This window comes from Anneissia japonica, unplaced genomic scaffold (assembly GCF_011630105.1).
Source record: "Anneissia japonica isolate Jap-2015-1 unplaced genomic scaffold, ASM1163010v1 scaffold288094_len592898_cov174, whole genome shotgun sequence".
Classification (NCBI taxonomy): domain Eukaryota; kingdom Metazoa; phylum Echinodermata; class Crinoidea; order Comatulida; family Comatulidae; genus Anneissia; species Anneissia japonica.
Genome location: NW_022737020.1, coordinates 99,506 through 120,322, shown reverse-complemented (window position 1 = coordinate 120,322; position 20,817 = coordinate 99,506). Strand labels below are relative to the sequence as shown.

The 20,817-nt window shown below is 36.1% G+C and overlaps 1 protein-coding gene across 1 annotated transcript in view; it reads left to right on the top strand.

Moving 5' to 3' along the window:
- Positions 1-502: 502 nt before the first annotated feature.
- The window catches only part of LOC117117053 (zinc finger-containing ubiquitin peptidase 1-like), a 23,290-nt gene continuing 2,975 nt past the window's right edge, over positions 503-20,817 (top strand). The window contains exons 1-6 of the mRNA XM_033261237.1: positions 503-614; positions 1,904-3,118; positions 4,113-4,289; positions 6,217-6,380; positions 8,205-8,428; positions 15,955-15,963. Of these exons, the coding sequence (XP_033117128.1) occupies positions 1,983-3,118; positions 4,113-4,289; positions 6,217-6,380; positions 8,205-8,428; positions 15,955-15,957 (1,704 nt within the window). The 5' untranslated portion in view covers positions 503-614; positions 1,904-1,982 and the 3' untranslated portion in view covers positions 15,958-15,963. The remainder of the gene's footprint in view (positions 615-1,903; positions 3,119-4,112; positions 4,290-6,216; positions 6,381-8,204; positions 8,429-15,954; positions 15,964-20,817) is intronic.

Sequence of the window (20,817 nt, the reverse complement as noted above, 5' to 3'; positions counted from 1 at the left end):
TGTATTTTGTAAAAGGGAAGGTCATGTGTATATCCGTACTACAATCTGTAAACTCGCACCGTAGGCCTTGAGAAAACAAGCCTTAATAGCCAGAATAGGCGGTAGAACATGTATTTTGTGTGAATTGGGGTTTTGTGCAATAAATAAAGTATAATATTCATCTTACTATTCTAAAAGTTTGAGTTTAAAAGTTAAACTTAAGCCATTTTCGGATGGGAGTTCGTAAATATAGAAACCTGCCGAAAATAAAGGCATTTTCTCAAAACTTGATTTAAGAAAGTTGATAAGATGATAAATATTCAACGCTCATAACTTTGCTTAACACCTGATTGAGTTCATTTAACTGTCATTTTAAAGAAATCATAATAATATGTTCTATGCCATTAGAACAACCATAGAGAAAATAGAACAACGAAGGTCTACTGTGTGCTTAAATTATGAACTTGGGTTAGTAAGGTTTTTCGGCGATCCGTTCTCGAGAGGGCAGTCTTCATTGTTTAGATTACTGTTTATCTTTTTTTGGTTATAAAAAGAAGGTGTTGCAACAGGTTATGGACAGGGCTATTGGAGTAACGCCTAGGCGTCGGCCCCTATAGTATTACTAGGCCTATTAGGTAATTATCATTTGAGAACATTATAATAATACAAAAGCTATTTTGATAAACATTTAATGAACTCCATTTCATCCCATGATTTTCAAACTAAGCTAGGACTAGGCCTAGGCCCTAAGAGCTAGCACCGGCCTAGTAGGCCTACCTAGGTTAGGGCCTAGGCTAGATAGCCCCTACTAAGCCTAGGCCATAGGAAGGCCTAGACCAGGCCTAGGGGCCGAGTAGTAGTTAGTAGGCCTAGGTTAGGCCTGTGTAGAACAGTTTCGACTGCGAACAAGTTCGGCCGCTATGTATGGATCGGGGTTCGCCTCAACAGCATCGCGAGCATCATCTGTACCCTTACTAGGCAGGGCCTAGCCTAGACCTACCCTAATAAAACTGCCACCCAGCCTAAGCCTGGCGTAGGCCTAGGCCTAGCTACCTAGTAGGTGGGCCTAGGCTAGTAGTAGTAGGTAGGTGACCCTACAAATAGTGGTGGCTCCAGAAATTTGCCAACAACACGACAGGTGGTCCGAACTGACATTGCCAGACTGTATAGTAAGGCCTGTGCAGGGAATATATCTTTTGTGTAAAAATTCGGCCTAGATATTTGTCAGCGTATTTCGTAAAATAAGGGCTGATTTCTGCGTAGATTTTGCTGAAAATTAGGCTTTGACCAGATCTTGATATATAACGATGCATTATGCAGCAATTTCGCGCACCTGTTTTCCTAGTGATTTTCCGCTAAAATTTGAGCTGATTTTTGAGATATCCTCCATGCAATTAAAAAACTTTATAGTGTGGCGACAGGGGTTCCGAACCGAGTGGCTGATTGGATCCTTGTGGTCCTGGTAGGAGGTATAAAATATTAATTATTATATACTTCCACCTTGGTGCTTGTAGGGTTCACAGGGAGAGTTTTTTTTGGCTCACTTAGTAGTATTATGTCCCATGGACTTAACTTGTGCTTTTAGTCTTCAACATTAAGGATTGGCAATCAAAAGAACGATATTTCGATAGGCAAATTAATAGGTTGTGGATATTGTTTCGACAACCTTGTGTATTAATTGGGGTAGCTTGCTTGATCCTACTGTAACCTTAAATTTCTTATTTCTTTAAATATCTTATTATGGTATAATAATAATAGTGAAACTTTTGGTCCGAAAACCTTGTCGTGGCTTGGTTGGACTGTCTGCGATATTCCATGTTTTCACTCTTTTCTGTGCATTATTTTAATTTTGGAGTTTGACCATCTATCTGTGTGCTTGGTAGAAATAGATATATAATCTTCAACCTTTAAATTTTTTTTTCAGATATCAATATACCATTTAGAAGCAGGCAGACCAGTATGCTTAAGTCAAGTATCAGTAGTTGGAAAGATTGCCAATTAGTATGTCACTAAAAACACCTTTATTTACCTGTGCAATATGCGGACAGGAGAAGTTAGATGCAGATCGTATGAACACGCACATGTTAGATGTACATGTTCAAGCAAAGTGTCCGATGTGCGATTTAGAAGGTGTTTCTGCTGATGACTTAGAATATCATATAAACACAGCTCATGCTGATATTCTAAGCCCTGCTAATTCAGGTCGCTCATCCAGAATTAATGGCCACACTGCAACAAAGTATAAATCACCTGATGCGCAAAGTAATTCCATGCATAATGGCTGTGAATTTAACAGTCAGAAAAATGGAGATGTCAACCAATCCAAAGGCAAGACTCTTTTAGCGCTGTCCAAAGAACATGCTCTAAACACTGGTGCTGTCTCTAATGATGTGCGTACTAAGGATGCGACAGGGCGTAAAATAAAGAACTCGAGAAAAAAGGTAAAAGAAACAAGAGAAAAATCTGAAAAAGAAAACTCTGTACAACATTTACAATATTGTGTTCCAGATCAGGAGACTTCCAGTTTAGAGGACGATGTCGCAACATCATCATCCTCATCATCATTATTTTCAGTTATTTCAATGACGGATGTTGAAAATCAGGATAATTCAAGTAATGCTAATGGCCGATCATCACTTTCGCGTGTGCAATCACCTCTGAAAAAAAAGGTTAAGATGTCATCAGATAATGATTCTGACAGTTCAATCTTAAGTGTATTTAAAAACATTATATTAAGATCTCCATGTAAGGGTGAGGATAGTGGCAGTGTGGATGCTGTTGGTGGCATGCTCATACCACCTCGAAATGTCTATGATATTGGTACAGGCAAGTCAACCAATGAACCTAAATACCGCCCTCCTCAGGATGGTGCTACATCATCTCATGAACTTAAATACTGCCCTCTATGTGAATATAGTTCTACAGATGTAAACTTATTAGCACATCATGTGGATGCGCATTTTTCTGCTGATACTAATGATGATGAAACGTTAGCAAGAGAGCTGTCACAGGCTGATGACGTGAGCAACACCGATGAGATGATTGCACGACAGATCGAGATGGATGAGAGGATGAAAGTTGAGAATGAAGCAACACAGTTTCAAGAACTGCAGGTAAAGAAATATGAAAATAAAAACAAGTTTTTATGAATCTGTCCATCACAATAAAACAAAATAATTTTTTTAACCTTCAATACAAGTACACTTGCTCCTGGTTCTAGTAGTGATTATAAGGGAATACCACCATAAAACCTTAAATGGAAGCCTGGGCTGCTTTTTTTTTTGCAAACTTTGGATGGGCTTCTTTTCGAGATGGGCTTTTTTTTCTACGCCACTTTTGCAAAGTAGAGAGTGGTCTTTACAAAATGAATGCTGTAAATTTGGGGAATTAGTACTAAAAAGCAATAAATAGGGCCACTGTAGCATTAATCTGTATCAAGGTGTGCATTAACCGTCATTTAAATCACCTAAACTATTATACAGTAAACCAATTTTGTTTCTTTGAAATTCATGTACAGTGTATGTAGATATCGAGGCTAATTTTGCAAACTGAAGAGGTGGGTTTCAATTCAAGATGGGCTTCTTCTTGAGATTAAGCCCATTGGGATTCAATATGAGGTTTTATGGTATATAAACTCTAAAATAAAGTGTTTTTTAAGGCTTTGAGTAGAGATATTTTTAGTTGACATGATAATATTATGTTCTAGTGTTTTATACCAATTCTCTATTATATCAACAGAGATTAGAACTCTGCCTAGTCTATTAAGTCAAATTTGTAGAATACTTATATTGATATAATATTGCAACTACAGTAATCGAAAACTGGCATTACTAGAGCATTTGCTATCATACAGTACTAAGAGTTTGGTATGGCAAGTAGTACTGTATTTGATACAGCATTTGCAGCAAATTTGTTTTGATACTTCATTGCAGTATGACTTAAATGATCCTTCCATGTCAAATGATGATCAGTATTTACACTCAAGTGTCGAAGTTAAATCACTTCATTATGATACAAAATATTTTTAGAATAATATGAATTTGTTATTTATTTCAATATTTTCGGGATTACAAGAATTTGTTTTCATAGAAGCTTCAATGCTAAATCAGATTTGCTAATTTTTATTGACATTTTATTGTAGGCTCTACCAATATGCCTTCTATATCTAAAATTCAACAGCTGATTGAGAAAGCCTGGGAGGAAGGCTATGATGAACAGGGCAGAGAACAGCTTGGTGGCAAGATCTACAACACAAGGAAATGGATAGGTGCTACAGAGGTTATGGCCTTTTTCACATCTCTTAAAGTCAGGTAGGTGTAACAGCATATCATACTGTAGTTGGACGTTGGATTGGAATTGGTGACTTCAGTTATGTTTCTGCTTCTACCCCCTCACTAATATTTGAGGGCTCTGTTGGTAAATAGTGACCCTACTCTAGCCATTATTGCCTGAAATATTTTGCTGTAGGGCCTGGAGGGAATTTCTGAAGGCAATAATAGCTCCCGGTGGGAGTTTGACGTGAATTTGAGGCAGCGTTTGTGGCTCAAATTCACATGTGGCTTGAAAATTTCCCACAAACTGGTCCCCACATACTCTTGAGGGTAAGATGCTTTGTACGCTGCCTTTAGGAATGTGGGCGCATTATTTCAAAGACAGAATAGGTCAGATGATGCAAAAATGTGCGATGGTAGTGAAGGTGTCGCGTGTGTACTGTAACTTCATACACATGTCACCATTAACTTTGTATCGTGTCTGCTACTAGTACTGTGTCATATAAAAATACACAAATTAGTGGAAATATAACATAGTTTTGATAAAAATAAACGTATAAAAAGAAAAACTAGTAGACGCAGACGCATGTAATGGCAGTGCAGACGTATGTGTGGGTAACAGTAACTTTATTTGTATAATTTTACAATTCCGATATAAAAGTATATATTTGATTCAACAGATTACATCAATTGCGTAACAAAACACAGAGGCCTTTATTATGAATAATTCAGAAATTGATAAATATAACTATATATTTTACACTTGACTTTTCACTTCTGGGAACTACAAGAAAAAAAAGAACATTGTTTTTTTCAATATCGAACACTACATAACTGTACTAAAAACATGCTAAAATTATATTCAAATTTATTGTGATTAAAATTTCTCTGAAACAATAGCAATTGTAAAAAAAAAAATAAAATAATAATCATGCTAAAAAAACATACAATAAAATATTATGTATAGTCAAGCATCGTAAGAAACTAAAATAAATAAAATCAATACAAAGTCTAAAACACGCACACAAAAAAAACTATTTAAAAATACAAAACCGTTTAAAAATTACTTTCCAAACATTTAGTATTAACCATTAATGTGTACATTGGCGTTTCCATACGCTGTTAATCGCGACCAACTTCTTGATTAAATGATGCTCAGTAAAGGTAATTATATATTCTAAGTTTAGCATGTAAATGTAACAGACAAAAGTTTAAAAAATGGGTACAGGATTTCATTTTGCAAACGGCATGGTTAAAATCAGGGTTAAAATACCAAAAGAACAAGGAATGATTAAAAACTAGCCTACAAATGTTTAAAATACGGTTTAAAATTGGAATAATTACAAAATGTCAGAATAAAAATATATACAAGATGTTTAAACCGTAAAAGAAACTGCAAGCAATACAAGACTTTAAAAAATCACTGTTAGCTAGTTTTCCCATAAAGAGTGTAAATGTTGGGAAACCACATTTTTAAAACCATGTTCGTTCAGACTTAAACAAAGGTTGACAGCCTCAACATAAAGTGAGCGTTGGTAGAATGAAGTGCGAACAGGAATCCTAAAGAGCTTGGTATGATCATAGAATTTAGTATGAAAGGAATATTAAGAATAGACAGGAACTTATGCTGTAAATAGCGTGAAGCCAACTTAACTCTGGAAATGCTCCTCCTGACAGAGAGGGGAGAAAGGTAAAACATTCTAAGCCGGTTAGAGTAAGTTGGACAGTCTTCATACCTGCCATCTCCACGGACAAAGGCAATCCAGGTAGCAACCCTCTGTATCTTTTCAAGCCTATTACAATATTCAATTTCATAAGGAGACCTTACAACATAGCAATATTCAAGGATGGGTAAAACAAGGGATTTATATAAGTAAAGAAAAATTGGTTTCCAAGGATGCAATGACCAAAAGGCACTATATTCCTATACTGTATTAATATTTGTTTCAAATCTTATTCTTTATAGGTGCAAATTGATAGACTTCCATCATCCCTCTGGGCCAAACAATACTCACCCACTGCTCTTTGACTGGATTCAGAAATACTTTGAATCACCACCAGCATTGGGTAGTCTCTTCAGTAGGAAGGCTATCTGCAGTAACAAACTCCCTCTTTACCTACAGCATGAAGGTGTGTACCCTTTGAGGATATAATTAAAAATGCATTTGTACTTTTAATTGATGTTCTTTCCTTTCTTCTGTGTATTTGTAATGGTTATGTAATAATGATGATGGTGATGATGAAGATGATGGCAATGGCAACAGCAATGTCAGTATCGGCTATGACAACAAAAATGACGACCAGGAGGACAATGATAAGACCATGATAATAGTGCCTGAATAAGCCAAAAAAATTGTGTTGTCAAAACATGGTGGTAGTATTGATGAAAAGGAAAAATTTGCCAGACGATGGAGGAGGGGTCCAGTGTCCCAGATGAGAGCATATTTGGGCGTTGCTCAAAATCTCTTGGAAATGGTCCAGCAGGGGTGCCCTCAAAAACTGTATCAATGTAGGGGCTTCAAAGGCTTATTTAACACTCTGCCCGCCAAACACTGAGATCTCCGTGTTTGGTAACGCAGCGCTTGATTGCCGAACACGGAGATCTCCATGTTTCAGGTTTTTTGACGAAATCCGATTGATGGGGTAATACCGACATGCACTAACAATTTGAACACTATAATCAGTCTGGACCGTAAGTATTTCACAATTTGTTTGTTTACATTAGCATAGAGCGATATTGATTTACTTTCACGAAATCGCGATTATCTCAGCTTCGTTGTGCGAAATTGCGTAAATTTCCAAAAGTGAGTCATTTTCATTTTACTGTTACGGGTCACAGATTGTGATTAGAATAAAGTGTTTGGTACCATTGTAAATCTAAAATGTTTGTAATTCTTGTAGTATTCATTACATGTCAATCTGATCACATACGCACTCTAAACGAGCTTCGGAAAAGTGTTAAAATTTGCTAAAAAGTCTTGCGGTGGCTGATGCTTCTTTTCAAACCCCTGGCGGTCAGAGTGTTAATCGATTTTAAAATCTGCTGTACTAATATTTAAAAAATACATATAACGTACTCGTGCGAATAAGCGCCCAGGCTCTTAAAATTTTTTTGAGGGGCGCTTATTTAAACGAGGCGCTTATTTGAACGGGGCGCTTATGAAAACAGAGTGGAAATTGAGGGGGCGCTTATGGAAATAGATGAAAATCGAGGGGTTCTTAAATGAAAAACGATTATATAAGGACATCATAAACCGCAAATTACGAATGGTGGTGCGGCGGAAAAGATAATCGTCCAAAGAGCATGGCTTGTCATGACAAGAATGTTGTGAGTATATTAATAGCAGAATAGCAGATGAAATTGGTGGTGGTGGTTAGCTGGTTGGCCATCAGTCGATTGAGATTAGCAAGATGGTATGATCATTGCAGGTTTTATAGGCTATAGACAAGTGCAAGAAGATGAAGGTTGGAAATATACTGTCTGTTCAGGGAGCTCTCACTCATCTGTCCAAGATAAATACTCATTTTGATATTCACTATAACTTAAATCATGCCAACATCCACAGATTGATTGGATTATTGAGGGGGCATTTATTCAAATTAGACGGGGGGCTTATTCAAACGGGGTGCTTAAGGAAATGTTTACGTTAGGAAGGGGTGCTTATTCGAGAGGGGCGCTTATTCAAACAGGGTGCTTATTCGCACGAGTACGGTAATTCTTTTTTCTTCCTGAGGATTGCTTTTGCTCCCCAACTGGGGGAACATCTCCCTGACAGGGTAGATGCCCTGACCCCCCTGGCCTGCCTTCTCCCTGGTGCTACCCCTGTAGTTATTATGACAGTGATAATGATGTAAAAGATAAAAGTATTTGTCTTCTGTTGTTCCATCAAGCTTATCCCAAAAGTATCTTTGTTTAAAAACAAGATATTCATTGTCTTGTATATCTTTTCACAGGACACAGTCGTACCATCATTGGTTACGAGCAGTTGAAAGATAAAAGTATTCGTCTTCTGCTGTTCGATCCAAGCTTCTCCCAAAAGCAAATTGGTTTGTTAAAAACATCTGAATTAACAGGATATGCTCTTAAACCATTACGCCAAACTCTCACAAACTTCAAGTCGAAGCAATACCAAATTGTTGCAATTCAAGGAAATTTAACAGAAAATGAGAGTAAGGTAAGTCGATTACATTTCAATGTTGTTTTTGCATCAGGAAATGATATACATGTGTGATTTTTTGCCCTTACGTGTTATTGTACTGAATACTCAGTATCTGGAAGTCGTAGGTTCAATTCCCAACCGAATAACTTGCAAGATTTCTCGCAAGTATTTGGGAATGTACGGTGTATTCAGTATGATAAGTAATGCGACCGGTAGGGCAAAACATCACTCTTATTCATAATTTATTTACTTTGACACTAACCTGAATACAACATTGACACTTCAAAAAAATGAAAAATGTAGGCCCTATTCATTTTATTTGTAAATTTAGTGGTGATATTCAGAGATAGGTTTAAGCATTGTTTGAGTAGTCATCTTGATTAAGTGTAACTTATTTCTGCAAGCCATGCCCCTTGGATATTGTTCCCCTTGGATATTTTTGTTAGGTCCCACAAAACAATAGTGTAAATGTACGTAAATATGTGCGTTTATGGGACAACACGTGTGTGTAGGACACGCCCGTATTCCTTGCCTTATTCTGATTGGTCATTAGTTCAGTTGATTGACAGTCCTTTAACCATAATCATGAAATAATTCAGTTGGAATGATGGAATTGTAGTGAAAATATTGGGATATAGCACTTCATCAGGGAGATTACGCCTGGAAATTATTGCATCTAAATTAGCAACTTAAGAATATTGAAGGAAGGTTATAATTTAAAATATGGGCAAAACTACCATCATTAAGATATCCTCTGAGATCAAGGGCACAAAATAAATATCTGACCCACGTCTATAAATATTATTGGTTGCTATGCTTAAAAGCGTTAGGATCCTTTGCGATCAACCATGCATGTGTGTCCGTACGTCTGTGACACCAAATTCTTCGAAAACTGTAAATTCTAAACACCTGGTGGTTATGAATTTTTGCATACTTGTAATTGTGCCTTGTTGAATTACATCAAAAATAACATACCTATTATTTTTCTTACGCTGATCCAGTTTGAAAGCGATATGACTGCAACAGGTCAAGGTGTCACCTAATACCAAATCAATTTCTATTTCCACAAACTTTAACTGTCACGCGAGAAAATATATCCCTACCATTCATTAATGTTTGTCATCATTCGCTAACCAAGGCAACAGCAAAACAAATCGCAAATTGATCGTTTGGTGATTGCTCTGCATCTTCTAAATGGATTATACAACACGACAGGAAGTTTTTTCACTAAAGTTAATTGATGTTGTGCTCTTTAGTTGCCAGCATTGGCAGGTGTGTAGGCTACAGTATACAAATTGGGTAGCCAATTATTGGTTTTCATTTATTTCGCCAAATTCATTCACTAAAATACACACAAAAGGCGAAAGATAAAAATAGACAAAACCCTTGTTGGTGGCAGGTATACGAAAAGCAAACTTATATGGCATTGTGAACTGTTTTTACCTCTGGAAAGGGTATTTCCTCCGACAAGGGTAAAAACCGGCATAGCTAATTTTATTAAGGAATCCAATATTACTTATTAATTTAGCACCTGTATATTAAGTACAAATTAACGATGTTTCACTACATTGATTTATGAAATTGCTAACAAGAATCAGTTTGCTAGTGCAACGTGATGGAATTCCTGTTTGATCAACATGTCCTTGTTTCTAGAAAAAATGTTATACTGCCCTCTATATTTTGAGATCATTTCACTAGTAAAGTTGTGAAAGTACAGTAAATCCAGTTGGAAGAATGATGGGATGAGTCATAAGCTAATGATAAATTGCATACATTCCAAGTTAGACCAATATGCAGGCATGAGATTTAACCCCTGCCCCAAGGGGTGTCCGGGGAGTGTCCCCTCCCCTACACCCAGGCATTCTTTGCCATTTTAGGGTTGTGTTGTTTTTATAACTGAAAATCTGTTAAGAATCTGCATTTTTTCCTTTAGAATGCATGTTTTTACCTTATACGAACCTATCCCGGCTGACATGAGCCGCACGCGTGGCAGCTCTCTCACTGTGTTCTTTGATCCTATCAGACCATAAAGAATACTGTGAAGGAGACATCAGAAAAATATATTATCTCTTTATACATTTAGTTCGAGCTTTGTGTGCTGGTTTGTTGGTTGTTAACAACTTGATTGCAAAGTTCTCTGAGAAATTTGTATCTGACATTATTTTCCCTTCTTAAGAGAAAACTGTATCAGCAGCGATATTGTATGCAGCTCCATAAGTTTGTTGGTTGAGAGAGAGTGTTACTTAAAATAGAAAGCCAATCCAATTTAACCCTGGTGTAGTGCAGCACAATTTATTTGTGTTCGAATGTGTAATTACAAAACCAAACCTATTCTAAGTACTGTGGATGATGAAACGAGAAAGCTACAGTACAAAAGTATATATCTAATTATAGGCAATATTACATTTATGCATGAGATTTTTTATCTGTAAGCATGACAGCGTGAGACAAACCTTGAATGCTTCTCATGCTGAATGTGTGAGCCTTGGTATGTATGAAATTGAACAATCTTCCAAAATATGCTTAGGAAATATGGTGCCATATGCAAGAAGACCTGTCCTAAAAAGTACTAAAGAAAAACCAATCTGTTTGTTGTACATGTACAGTTTTAAATTCAAGTGAGTTGCCAATACAGAAAGCCTGGATGGTTTAAAAGTAGCCACAAAAAAACAAAAAAATATGTCAAGCAGTTGACACACACTCCCTCTTACTTACTATTAGAAGGTAGCATACTGTATTTTTTTTTCAATGGAAGTACAGTAAAAAAACCACAACTATATTAGTAAATAGGTGTGTTGGCAGGAAACCAACTCTGGGTCCGGACGCTGAACAGGAAGCGGCCAGAGGTCTAATTTTTTATTTCATCTACCTTCCTTTTTTATTCTACTTTGCCCGTGCGGTCACCGCCCCTTGGCCCTAGCTGCATCTAGCTGCATCTGGTGCTGCAAGTATCAAAACCCACCCTTGAAAATGAGTAAATTACAGAGTGAACTTTTAACAATGGACAAAGAAAAAATGCAAAACAGGTATAGCTTTATAGCTTGTCTTGAGTTAGATTTTAGATGCATGAGGTTATAGACTAATCGGCTCAGTGTTGCTGTTTCACTTTGTGCAATAAAAGTGATTTTATCATCATTATATTGCATCCTGTTAGAATACTTGCTTAGATAAAAACACATAAAACTGTGTCATCAATGTAAATTGCACATGTTTTCTGTTATCGTATATGCAAATCTTAATATTAAAACATAAACATCTGGCCTATAAAAAGTTTATAGGAAGTTAAACATTTCAGCACCCAAATTCGAAACAATTCTAAATAATGTATCACAATAAAAATCTGCTTTTTGTTATTAATTACATTTTCACTTTCATGTCCATTTCCCCAGTTTCTGCCCGTTTATGAAAACTTATCTTTTTAAAATTTTGGCTAGTCATGAACCATTTCTAATAGGTTAGCGGAAACGTACCATGGGAAAAGAAAACAGGCAATATGATTTACCGCTGTTATGTTTTTCCAAAATCAGGCCTGTAAGAAATGTGTGCCTTCAGCACCAAATGTTACCTGTACGCTATCACGGCACCATAATGTTTGCCCGGAGCCAAAAAAAAAAAAAGAAGAAATTCCTAAAAAGTCCTATTTGAGGCGTGCAATGACTCTGGCAGCCAGTTGTGCTTTCACATACTTTTTCCATCCCTGTTCAAAATATTTCAATATTTTTCCTAGAAAACCAACCACGCATTTTATCACATTTATCATTTAACCTGTTACAGTATAACTTGTTGTATTTTTCTGCACCCGATTATGCCCTTGTCTAGCTAAGCTTATTAAATTTAGATTTTCCAAAAAATGATCATGTCTATTGAATGAGCTAATGGTTTTTTGATATGTGTGCAATAGATAGCCTGTCTATTATATACAATACTTAATATTAAAGAAAAGAAAAACATAATCAATAGCACATAAATTACTCTGCATTTCAATTATGTTTTTGATTTAGTACCCAAAGGCATTATACCTCCTCGATCTTCTGGATGATGTAAACCAGTTTGATACAAAATTTCTTGCAAAATAATAATAAAAAAAAAATATTGTGTATTCATATCCATGCATTCCTGGGGTTTAAAAAAAATGGATAGTATCAAGTGTTGTAAACAAAGAAAGCTGATCCACCAAGCTAGAGGTTGTGAATATGTGTCAATGACCTACGCGACTGCCAATAACAATGATTTAGGAGAAACTGGAAAAACATCAGTGCCTGGAAACCCAGGTCTACTCTGTGTTATGTCATTGGCCACTTTCTCTGGATTCAGCAGCAATTCAGTTTGTAGAATTACCATCATTATTTTATCATTATAATTTGTAGTAAGCATGCTGTAAAATGATATTATTTTACATATTATTCTTGATAGTGGCAAGTTTGGAAACAAAATGGAATTAATACAATATTTATTTTGTCTGATCCATTGAGTTTAACACATTTAGTGCAAACTTCTCATGTTCGTAAAATGCATTTCCGTAACTATGTTTTCATATATCCGTAGTAAATGAAAAATTTCTTTAGTACCTAATAATTTGCCATGAGTCCAAGATATGGGTTGCTCAAAATTGCAGTACAGTACAGCTGTGGTCTATAGCGTCATCTTCACTCGTATGGTCGATCTCGGAAACCCGGAAGCAGGATCTTGCTTTGTGGTATCGGTTGTTGATTTAGCCATAATATCATGTTTTATTTGGGATTTCCCATAAACTTAGGCCAAATTGTATTTTTTTCGTAGTTTGTGTGTATTTCCGTAGTATTTATCTCCGTTTCCATACGTCCATAATTGGGCTGAGTTACCATTGTAACTACGGACATTCCGTAGTATTTGAAAACCCTTTAGTGTGGCTCCATAAATTTGCCAACAGGGATCCATCAGTTGGATAAGGGGTCTAAAGCTATGGCTGCCTATCATCCTCCGAGAGATTTTATAGTTTGTATGGTTCCCATCTCTGAGACTCCATTCCTAGTCAACCTGCAAAACCATTAGTGATCCTAAGTGAGTTTTGTCTTTAAGCCCTATAAAAATTATTATTAGTTTATCACCCTATCTAGGCTGGAAAAGTGATGAGGGAGGGAGGCTTTTTTATTACTTATTTTTTTAAAGATTATTGGAGGACGGCGGAATAGAAATAAAATTTTGTTTTCTTATTTAGCAAGTAGGTTTGCCAAAATCATGCAGGCGGAGGAGAAAATAAAAATAAAATTTTATTGCAGAATGTAAAACAGGATGGTTAAATGCTTCATATTTATATAATTAGAAAGAAATATACGTCTTATACTTGGAGATTTCAAGGTAGTGGAGGGCGTAATAAAAGTAAAGAAAAACTTTTATTTTTTTCTGAAATTTCCACTTTTTTATGGTGGCAGGTGCTCTAATTGGCCAAAAATAAACTTTTAAATTGAAATCATCAATATTTGCAGTCGGCAGGTTCGCTAAAGAAGGTACAAAAAAAGTCTCGCCGTATTTACACTCCTCCATTCAAACAACACCCAACATAGATGTCAAGATATTTATTATAATAATGTGGAATTTATGCTGTGGCATAGTGTCGTAATAGATTGTCAATTATTGTATTATTTCTTTTGAAAAATTCATTGTATTTACTTGCGAGCTCTGTAGTAAGTGTGTCTGCACGGTGCTACTCTGAGCGCGTAGTCCTTACATTCCTTGCGTACGCAAAAGTAGCACACATATACTCCTGAGACTGCTCAGAAGTAAATCACCTGTAGTATGTAATGTTGAAGTAACTTTAAATAAAAAGGGGCACTGCCCAGGGATTACGACAAGGAAACTGCTACTTCAAAGCTTACTTCTAACTCATCTGAACGTGCCTAATATGATAATATAGTAAATAAAATCAAAACTCTGCTTGCGATAAAGGTATAGAGTAGTAGAAAACCCATCTTTTTTCACATACATTTATTTTTTGAAAAAATTATCTCTTTTCACATACTGTACATTCATTTCTCACAAACTGTAGTTTAAGACTTTGAACTAGTTTAAGGTTTTTTTTTCACCTTAAAGTTGCAACTCCCTTACTTGAGAAGGCATCGCCACCTTAACAGTGCAAAAGGTAGTATAGCCGAGGCTTATCCAAAGTGGAAGCTACTGGAGTCCAGCAAAATGTCGCCAGGTTACCTGCGCATACACGGTTGTGGTGGCGCCGTCGAGTGCGCATTTCCCTTTGTGTTTGCGGTCTGTTTTTTGCCAGGGCCAGCCAAAAATTAAAAGAAATTTTTTATGCAATTAGGCCTGAAATGAGTAATCCATTATCTGCACTGTGTGAAATGTCAGCAGCATTGTGCCACTGAACATTGTATTCTGTTGTAGGTAATTGTTATTTTTAAATGACTTTTGATTGATTGGTTTAATTAAATGTGAAGTTTTAATCTCATCAATCAACAAAACATATATGTTGAATGTAGAACTGAGTTCCATCATACAACACAAAGATAAAAATGCTGCCCAAATCAGAATGCATCTCTCTGTATACTCCAATGGTATCTTTGATTGTGACTCATCCTCCATCTATTGCCATTATGTGCTTGTGATGTCACGTGTTTACCCTGGACTTGCACCAAGTCATTGTATTCAGATGTAATTAGCATGTTATTATACGCTTTACCATAGCCCCTGGATTTTGTATTCATCTAAATTAATGATGGATCTCTCGACTGTGCTTACATTTTTAGTTTAGTGGACTGAAACCTCTGAACTTGAGAAGATAAAATTGTGCTAAACAATACATAGAAGCATTAATTTTCTTAAGAAAAAATAGACATTCTGCCAGGGTAGCCAGTGCAATGACATAGCCAGCTATTGGAACAGTTGGGACAGTCCCACACAATTTTCCTATTAATGGGTCCACAGAGCATGGGTCTACATTTTAAAAAATGGGTCCAAATTATGCAATTTTATACATAAAATGAGTCTACTTTTGAAAAAAGGGTCCAGATTTCTCATATTTACCCTAAAATGGGTAAAATTTTAAATAAGTGGGCCCACAATTTTTAATAATGTTGCATAAAATGGGTAAACTTTTAAGAAAATGGGTCCACATTTTTCGCCAATGCTTGTAAGGTGGGTTTACCCTGATATTGTCCCGCACTGTTTGAAAATCTTGGCTACGGCATTGAGCCAGTGGCTTTTAAAAATAACATTAGCTTGTAGATTACTGGATGTCATTGAAAAAACCAGGAATATAAACAGGAAGTGGGGGAGGGGGGGAGGTTGGGGTCCTCTGCTAACTGTAATACATCTTCCCTTCTTGATTCTAATGAATGCTAGCTGTGCATCAAGAGAGCTGCAATATAGTTTTTTTTTTATCTGAAAATGATAATTACATACTTAAAACTGTTTTTTATGTAATTGGCTTTTATTGCAAAGTGCATTGTGAAGATATCAAGTACAGTACTGTAAAATACAGGATAGTATTAATGTAGGATGTGTTTATAATCTTTGTGATTCCAATTATGGTATACTGTAGTTCCCACTCTCACTGAAAGTTTGTTGCTAAAAGGAATTCATTTAAATTGAGTCATAACCATTCCTTATCATTATTGTATGCTCATAAATAATAATATAGTTATTGCTATCTATGTATACAGGATATAGATAAGGCAAAATGCATAAAAAAAACAGACTTTTGATAAAACTACATGAAACGATATCAGTGTATGGTTGTGCAAGGGGAGTAAAAGAAGCCAAAAGATGAGTGTGTCATGTAAACATTTCTGGCCTATAGAGGATTCTGTTGATAAGAGTCCATACCTGAAAATATGATTCATAGTATATGTGTGCGAAGTTTCATGCTTTTATCAAAACGTGCATGATTGAGACATTTTCGCCTTTAGTATATCTCTGGGCTATACCAAATTCTGTATAAACATCATGGTTTATATTGTACTGAAACAATTTTCAGATGCTGGAGGTCCTATAACAACATTCGATGATTGCTTAATTGCTCTGGCTACAGTATATATAAAATCTGATTTTGTATTTCTTGTCAACACAAACGGTGTTTGGGTGCAGATCGTTATGCTGCTGGAAGTATTGCACCCAAAAGTTAAATCCTCGTAGCCATCTGTAAACGTAGGCCGAGGCATGGTAAATTGTGAGAATATCCTTAAAATTCAAGATGGTGATATGTAGGCAGCATAGCTATAATCCTTTAATACCTCTTTAAAATAAATATCATTTACATGATAAAATTCTCTTTAATATTTACTGGTCAAAGAATTTATTTGCAATGCGAAATTTGCCAGTAGATTTTTGGACACTTAAGATTCTTAAAACATTTCCATGTACCCGCTATCCAGTTATTAAACTACTGTAATTCACTATTGAAATCAATGAAATCAATTTATATTCTGTTGTAAATATATAAATCAAACACAAAAAACATTTCACAATATCATCCCATAATTGTAATCATGGCAACCAAGTATGCTATCCCATGTAGAATTTATTATATTATAATTAACGTTAACAAAAGTCAGTATCATGTGATGTTCACATGTCGATCACATGTTAAATGTAGGTCGGGTGTCTAATTACATGATTTTATAATCCTTTTAAAAATAGTTATCATTCTAAAATATCCCCTTTCTAAAAATAGCTTTATGAGATGGCTGGGATTTTTCTTTATGATTCTTGGATTGTGTGTATTCAAACACGTAGTCCCAAAACACATGAGTGAGCAAATTGTATAGAAAGATTGGTCGCACTGTAGTAGGTCTATTGTGGCATCCTCAAATTATATCCTGAAATGTTCAATAGTTTCCTACCACATACCATTATCATCTAATACCATTTCCATAGGCCAGAGAAAAATTCTTGAAATTTGAAGAAACCTAAAATTAGGCCATATAAAAAAAAATTACTAGTTTCTTGTCCCCTCGCGCAACCATCTTCACTGCCCCATCAATTTTAACAATTTTTTTTTTAATTTCCTTTTTTATTTTATGAAAGGTATGAAAATTTGGCTAACTCACATCAGTAAAATTCCTCTCTTGATCGTTTTTGGTTGGGAATATGGTATAAATCATGACTAGTGCTTCTTTTATTTGCTTTCAATGTGGCTATTAGTAAAAGTGAGAAAGTACTGTAGAAGCTGTTTCCCATCGACGATTTTGGATTTGCATCAACATTTTGGATTTAAATATCGGGAAATATAATGGGTGGAATTCACAAGTACACTTATCTGGATGAATTAACCTAATTTTTTAACTGCTTGTATTATACATCAAACAAATTTCTTGTTGAAATATGGGTTGAATATAGGTTGAGCTGTTATATTTAGGTCTAATATAGTGTCGAGGGCACAGATCTGTTTTGAAAGATGGTGGGCAGTGGCGGACCGAGGCAAGCAAGGTATGCAGTGCATACCTTGGCTAAAACAAATAAAAAAAATATTGTAGTATATTTTCTCCGTTTTATTTAGCATTTCTTAGTCAGGATCTTCTATATACACCCTAATTGGAATAGCAAAGTTTTTCAATGTTTGGCCTACTTTGGTACCTAGGATTACAGTCGGGGCCTATCGCATCGTACTTAGAATTTCCGCATGGCTGGTCTTCGATATCAGCCAATCACTTATTCAGTGAGTCAATGGAAGTCAGAGCATACCCTACAACGCTTAAATTTGCTATTGTGACAACCGTGTGGTGGCGTCAGAATAGCCAATTTAACACTGGAATGGAAGCAGTGCTTCCAATAGTATGTGCGCATGCTCTTCTCACAAATCGGGACCTCCACTGCCGATCGGGTATTCTCTCTATAAGCCTAATCTAAATCGATTAAAGTTTAAATATATTTACATACATATGACAGGTATAGAAGAAACTTTGAATTATTATTATTTGAATTGAAATTTGTTAAAATACAGGAATAAGAATTCTTTTGAAGAGAAGACAACCATGCTGGTATTAAAATAACATGCATTGTATTTTGACCATAGAACGCAATCTTATTCTGTATAGTAGTAACTTTTCCTATCACTAGCAGGCCCTAGCATCAGTGGTGGGTCTTAAAATGGAAGGGAGCTGATGGTTTAGGAAGGTAAAGTGGGGATCCGTGATTATGAGGGGATAACTCGCAAAATAAGGTGATAGGTGATTTTGAATTACTTGAGCATGATTTGTGGGCGGGAAGCGCGACTGGGGATGGCAAGTATTTTTTTTAGGGGTAGGGGGAGGACGTGCAACCCCTTGTACATCCTAGATATGCCAATACTTAGCATACCATGCAATTTACCCTACGATCCGGCACTGGTGGTGGGTAGGGACAGTTGTGAGTCCACCACCACCTCAGCCCCACCATGGTGCTGAGATGCGATGATTTGAGGAAATACTGTAGTACCGCTAGATGGCTGGAATTTATCATCATGTACTCTCGCTGTACTGTACAGCGCTCTTAAACATTTATGCAGTTCATTTCAACAATTTTCAGGCATCTTCTCAACTTATGAAATTACATTGCAGGGTTGTGGGGTGTTACTCAAAAAATTGGGGGACCAACCCCTCCTCCTTAAAAATATTGGGGGGGGGGGGATTTTGATGTGAACATGATCTGCACCCATGTGTAATGAGAGATATTTAATTCCAAAAGAATTCATTTCATTTGGTTTTGTCAGAAGCGGGTTTTTGTGAAGCTGATTCATTGATTGATTATTCAATAAAAATTGTATACTTAATTGTATGAGAGGTACAGTAGATTGACATTGTATAAATGTCAGTATAAATCATTATTAAGGATAGCACAAAAATGCAGACAATAGGCACTTACTGTACTTTTATGTCCAATGTTACTTTAGGCTTCAATTGCTTTACACTTTTTTTTTTTATAAGAACACATTTTATAAGAACAATTAGGCTGAAATTCTTTAAAAATTGAAAACAAAGTAAGAAAAAACTAAAGCCTGAAGGTAAAATGTCTAATCAGGTGATAAAAATAGAGTAACCAACAAATCTTAGCTTATTTGCAGTTGGTGTGACTATGTAATGCCCTGTATAATATAGTAGGCCTACAGTAATATACTGCTGTATAATATCATAATTTTCTATGTTTGAAAAGTGTGTAAAATTAAAACAAAATAAGAACATTTTTAGCCTGAAATCGGCCAAAAAATAAGAACACAGCCTGGACAAAATTTTACTGGTTCTTATAAAAAAACAAAAAAACAAAGTGTAGTCATGAAAACAATGGATCTTTCTACTAAACTCTGCCCCACTCTGGGATAATAGGGAGGTTTTGATTGGTGCGACAACGCGACGCTAGAACGTATTCACTCATGTGTGACCGTCCTACCGGGCATCCTACATTCTCTGTGATTTGGCCAAATTGCGTCCTCGATTCCACACGATCGCAAGAACTCAACATTCTCGCATGCGCAGATGACTTTATGTAACACCATTACGTTCTACGTCCTACCGTCATTGTGCAATCAAAAACTCCCTATTGTTGCTGATTGTTAAGATCCCACTAAACGACATGATTTGAAACCAGGAACCTGGAATTGGGATGTAAGCATCTCAACTTTTGGCTACAGTCGTGAATGTACCTATTTTTTAGGAAGAATCTATGGGACCAGTAGCGGATCCAGGAATTTGTAATAGAAGAGACCCAGTGATTGTGCTGATGCCAGAAATGTTAATTGTTATGATTATGGCATGTCTAGATGGCCAGGTTTAGGATTGGGGCAGCGCTGTCACCCCTCTTGAATCCATTTCTGGGGATTGTACTTTTCAGACCTTTTCGCTCTTTCCTGATTGGCACCTTTTCAAAAACAATAAAATCTTCAAAAAACAACTTGCAAAAGCCATGAAATGTCAATTTCAACCGTTAATCCTATAAAAAGAAATTGCCCAATTTGTCAACTGTATATTAGGTAACATAAACTCTTAACCTCTTTGGCATAACCCTGTCACTTGTTTAATTTTAATAGTAAATCAAAGTTAAGTATACCATTGAGAGTATACAGTAAGGTGATGTTGAAGACACAATGGAGTGAATATCTTTCTTCACTCAAAGTTTCAACATTCTATTATTAGCATGATGGTATGAACCGTAGCTACTCAGGTAGCCACCGTGAGTAAGCTAACCCTTTTATGTTCGACGTCACATACAATTTTTTTTCTGATCTGAAACCTAGTATGTGCTGCTGAGGTCATTCTTTTTTTTTTATTACTTTTAGAAAGAATAACCCTTCTCCCCGCTCTCAGGGAATAAGTCAATAATTTTTTCTTGGAACGCACTGCTTTAAAAAAGCATTTTGAGTGTTAGAGTGCAATTTCCTACATTAAAAGTTCTTAAAATTTGATCCTAACATGGTGGGGCTGACAGGGGTGGCACCAGCGGGGGTT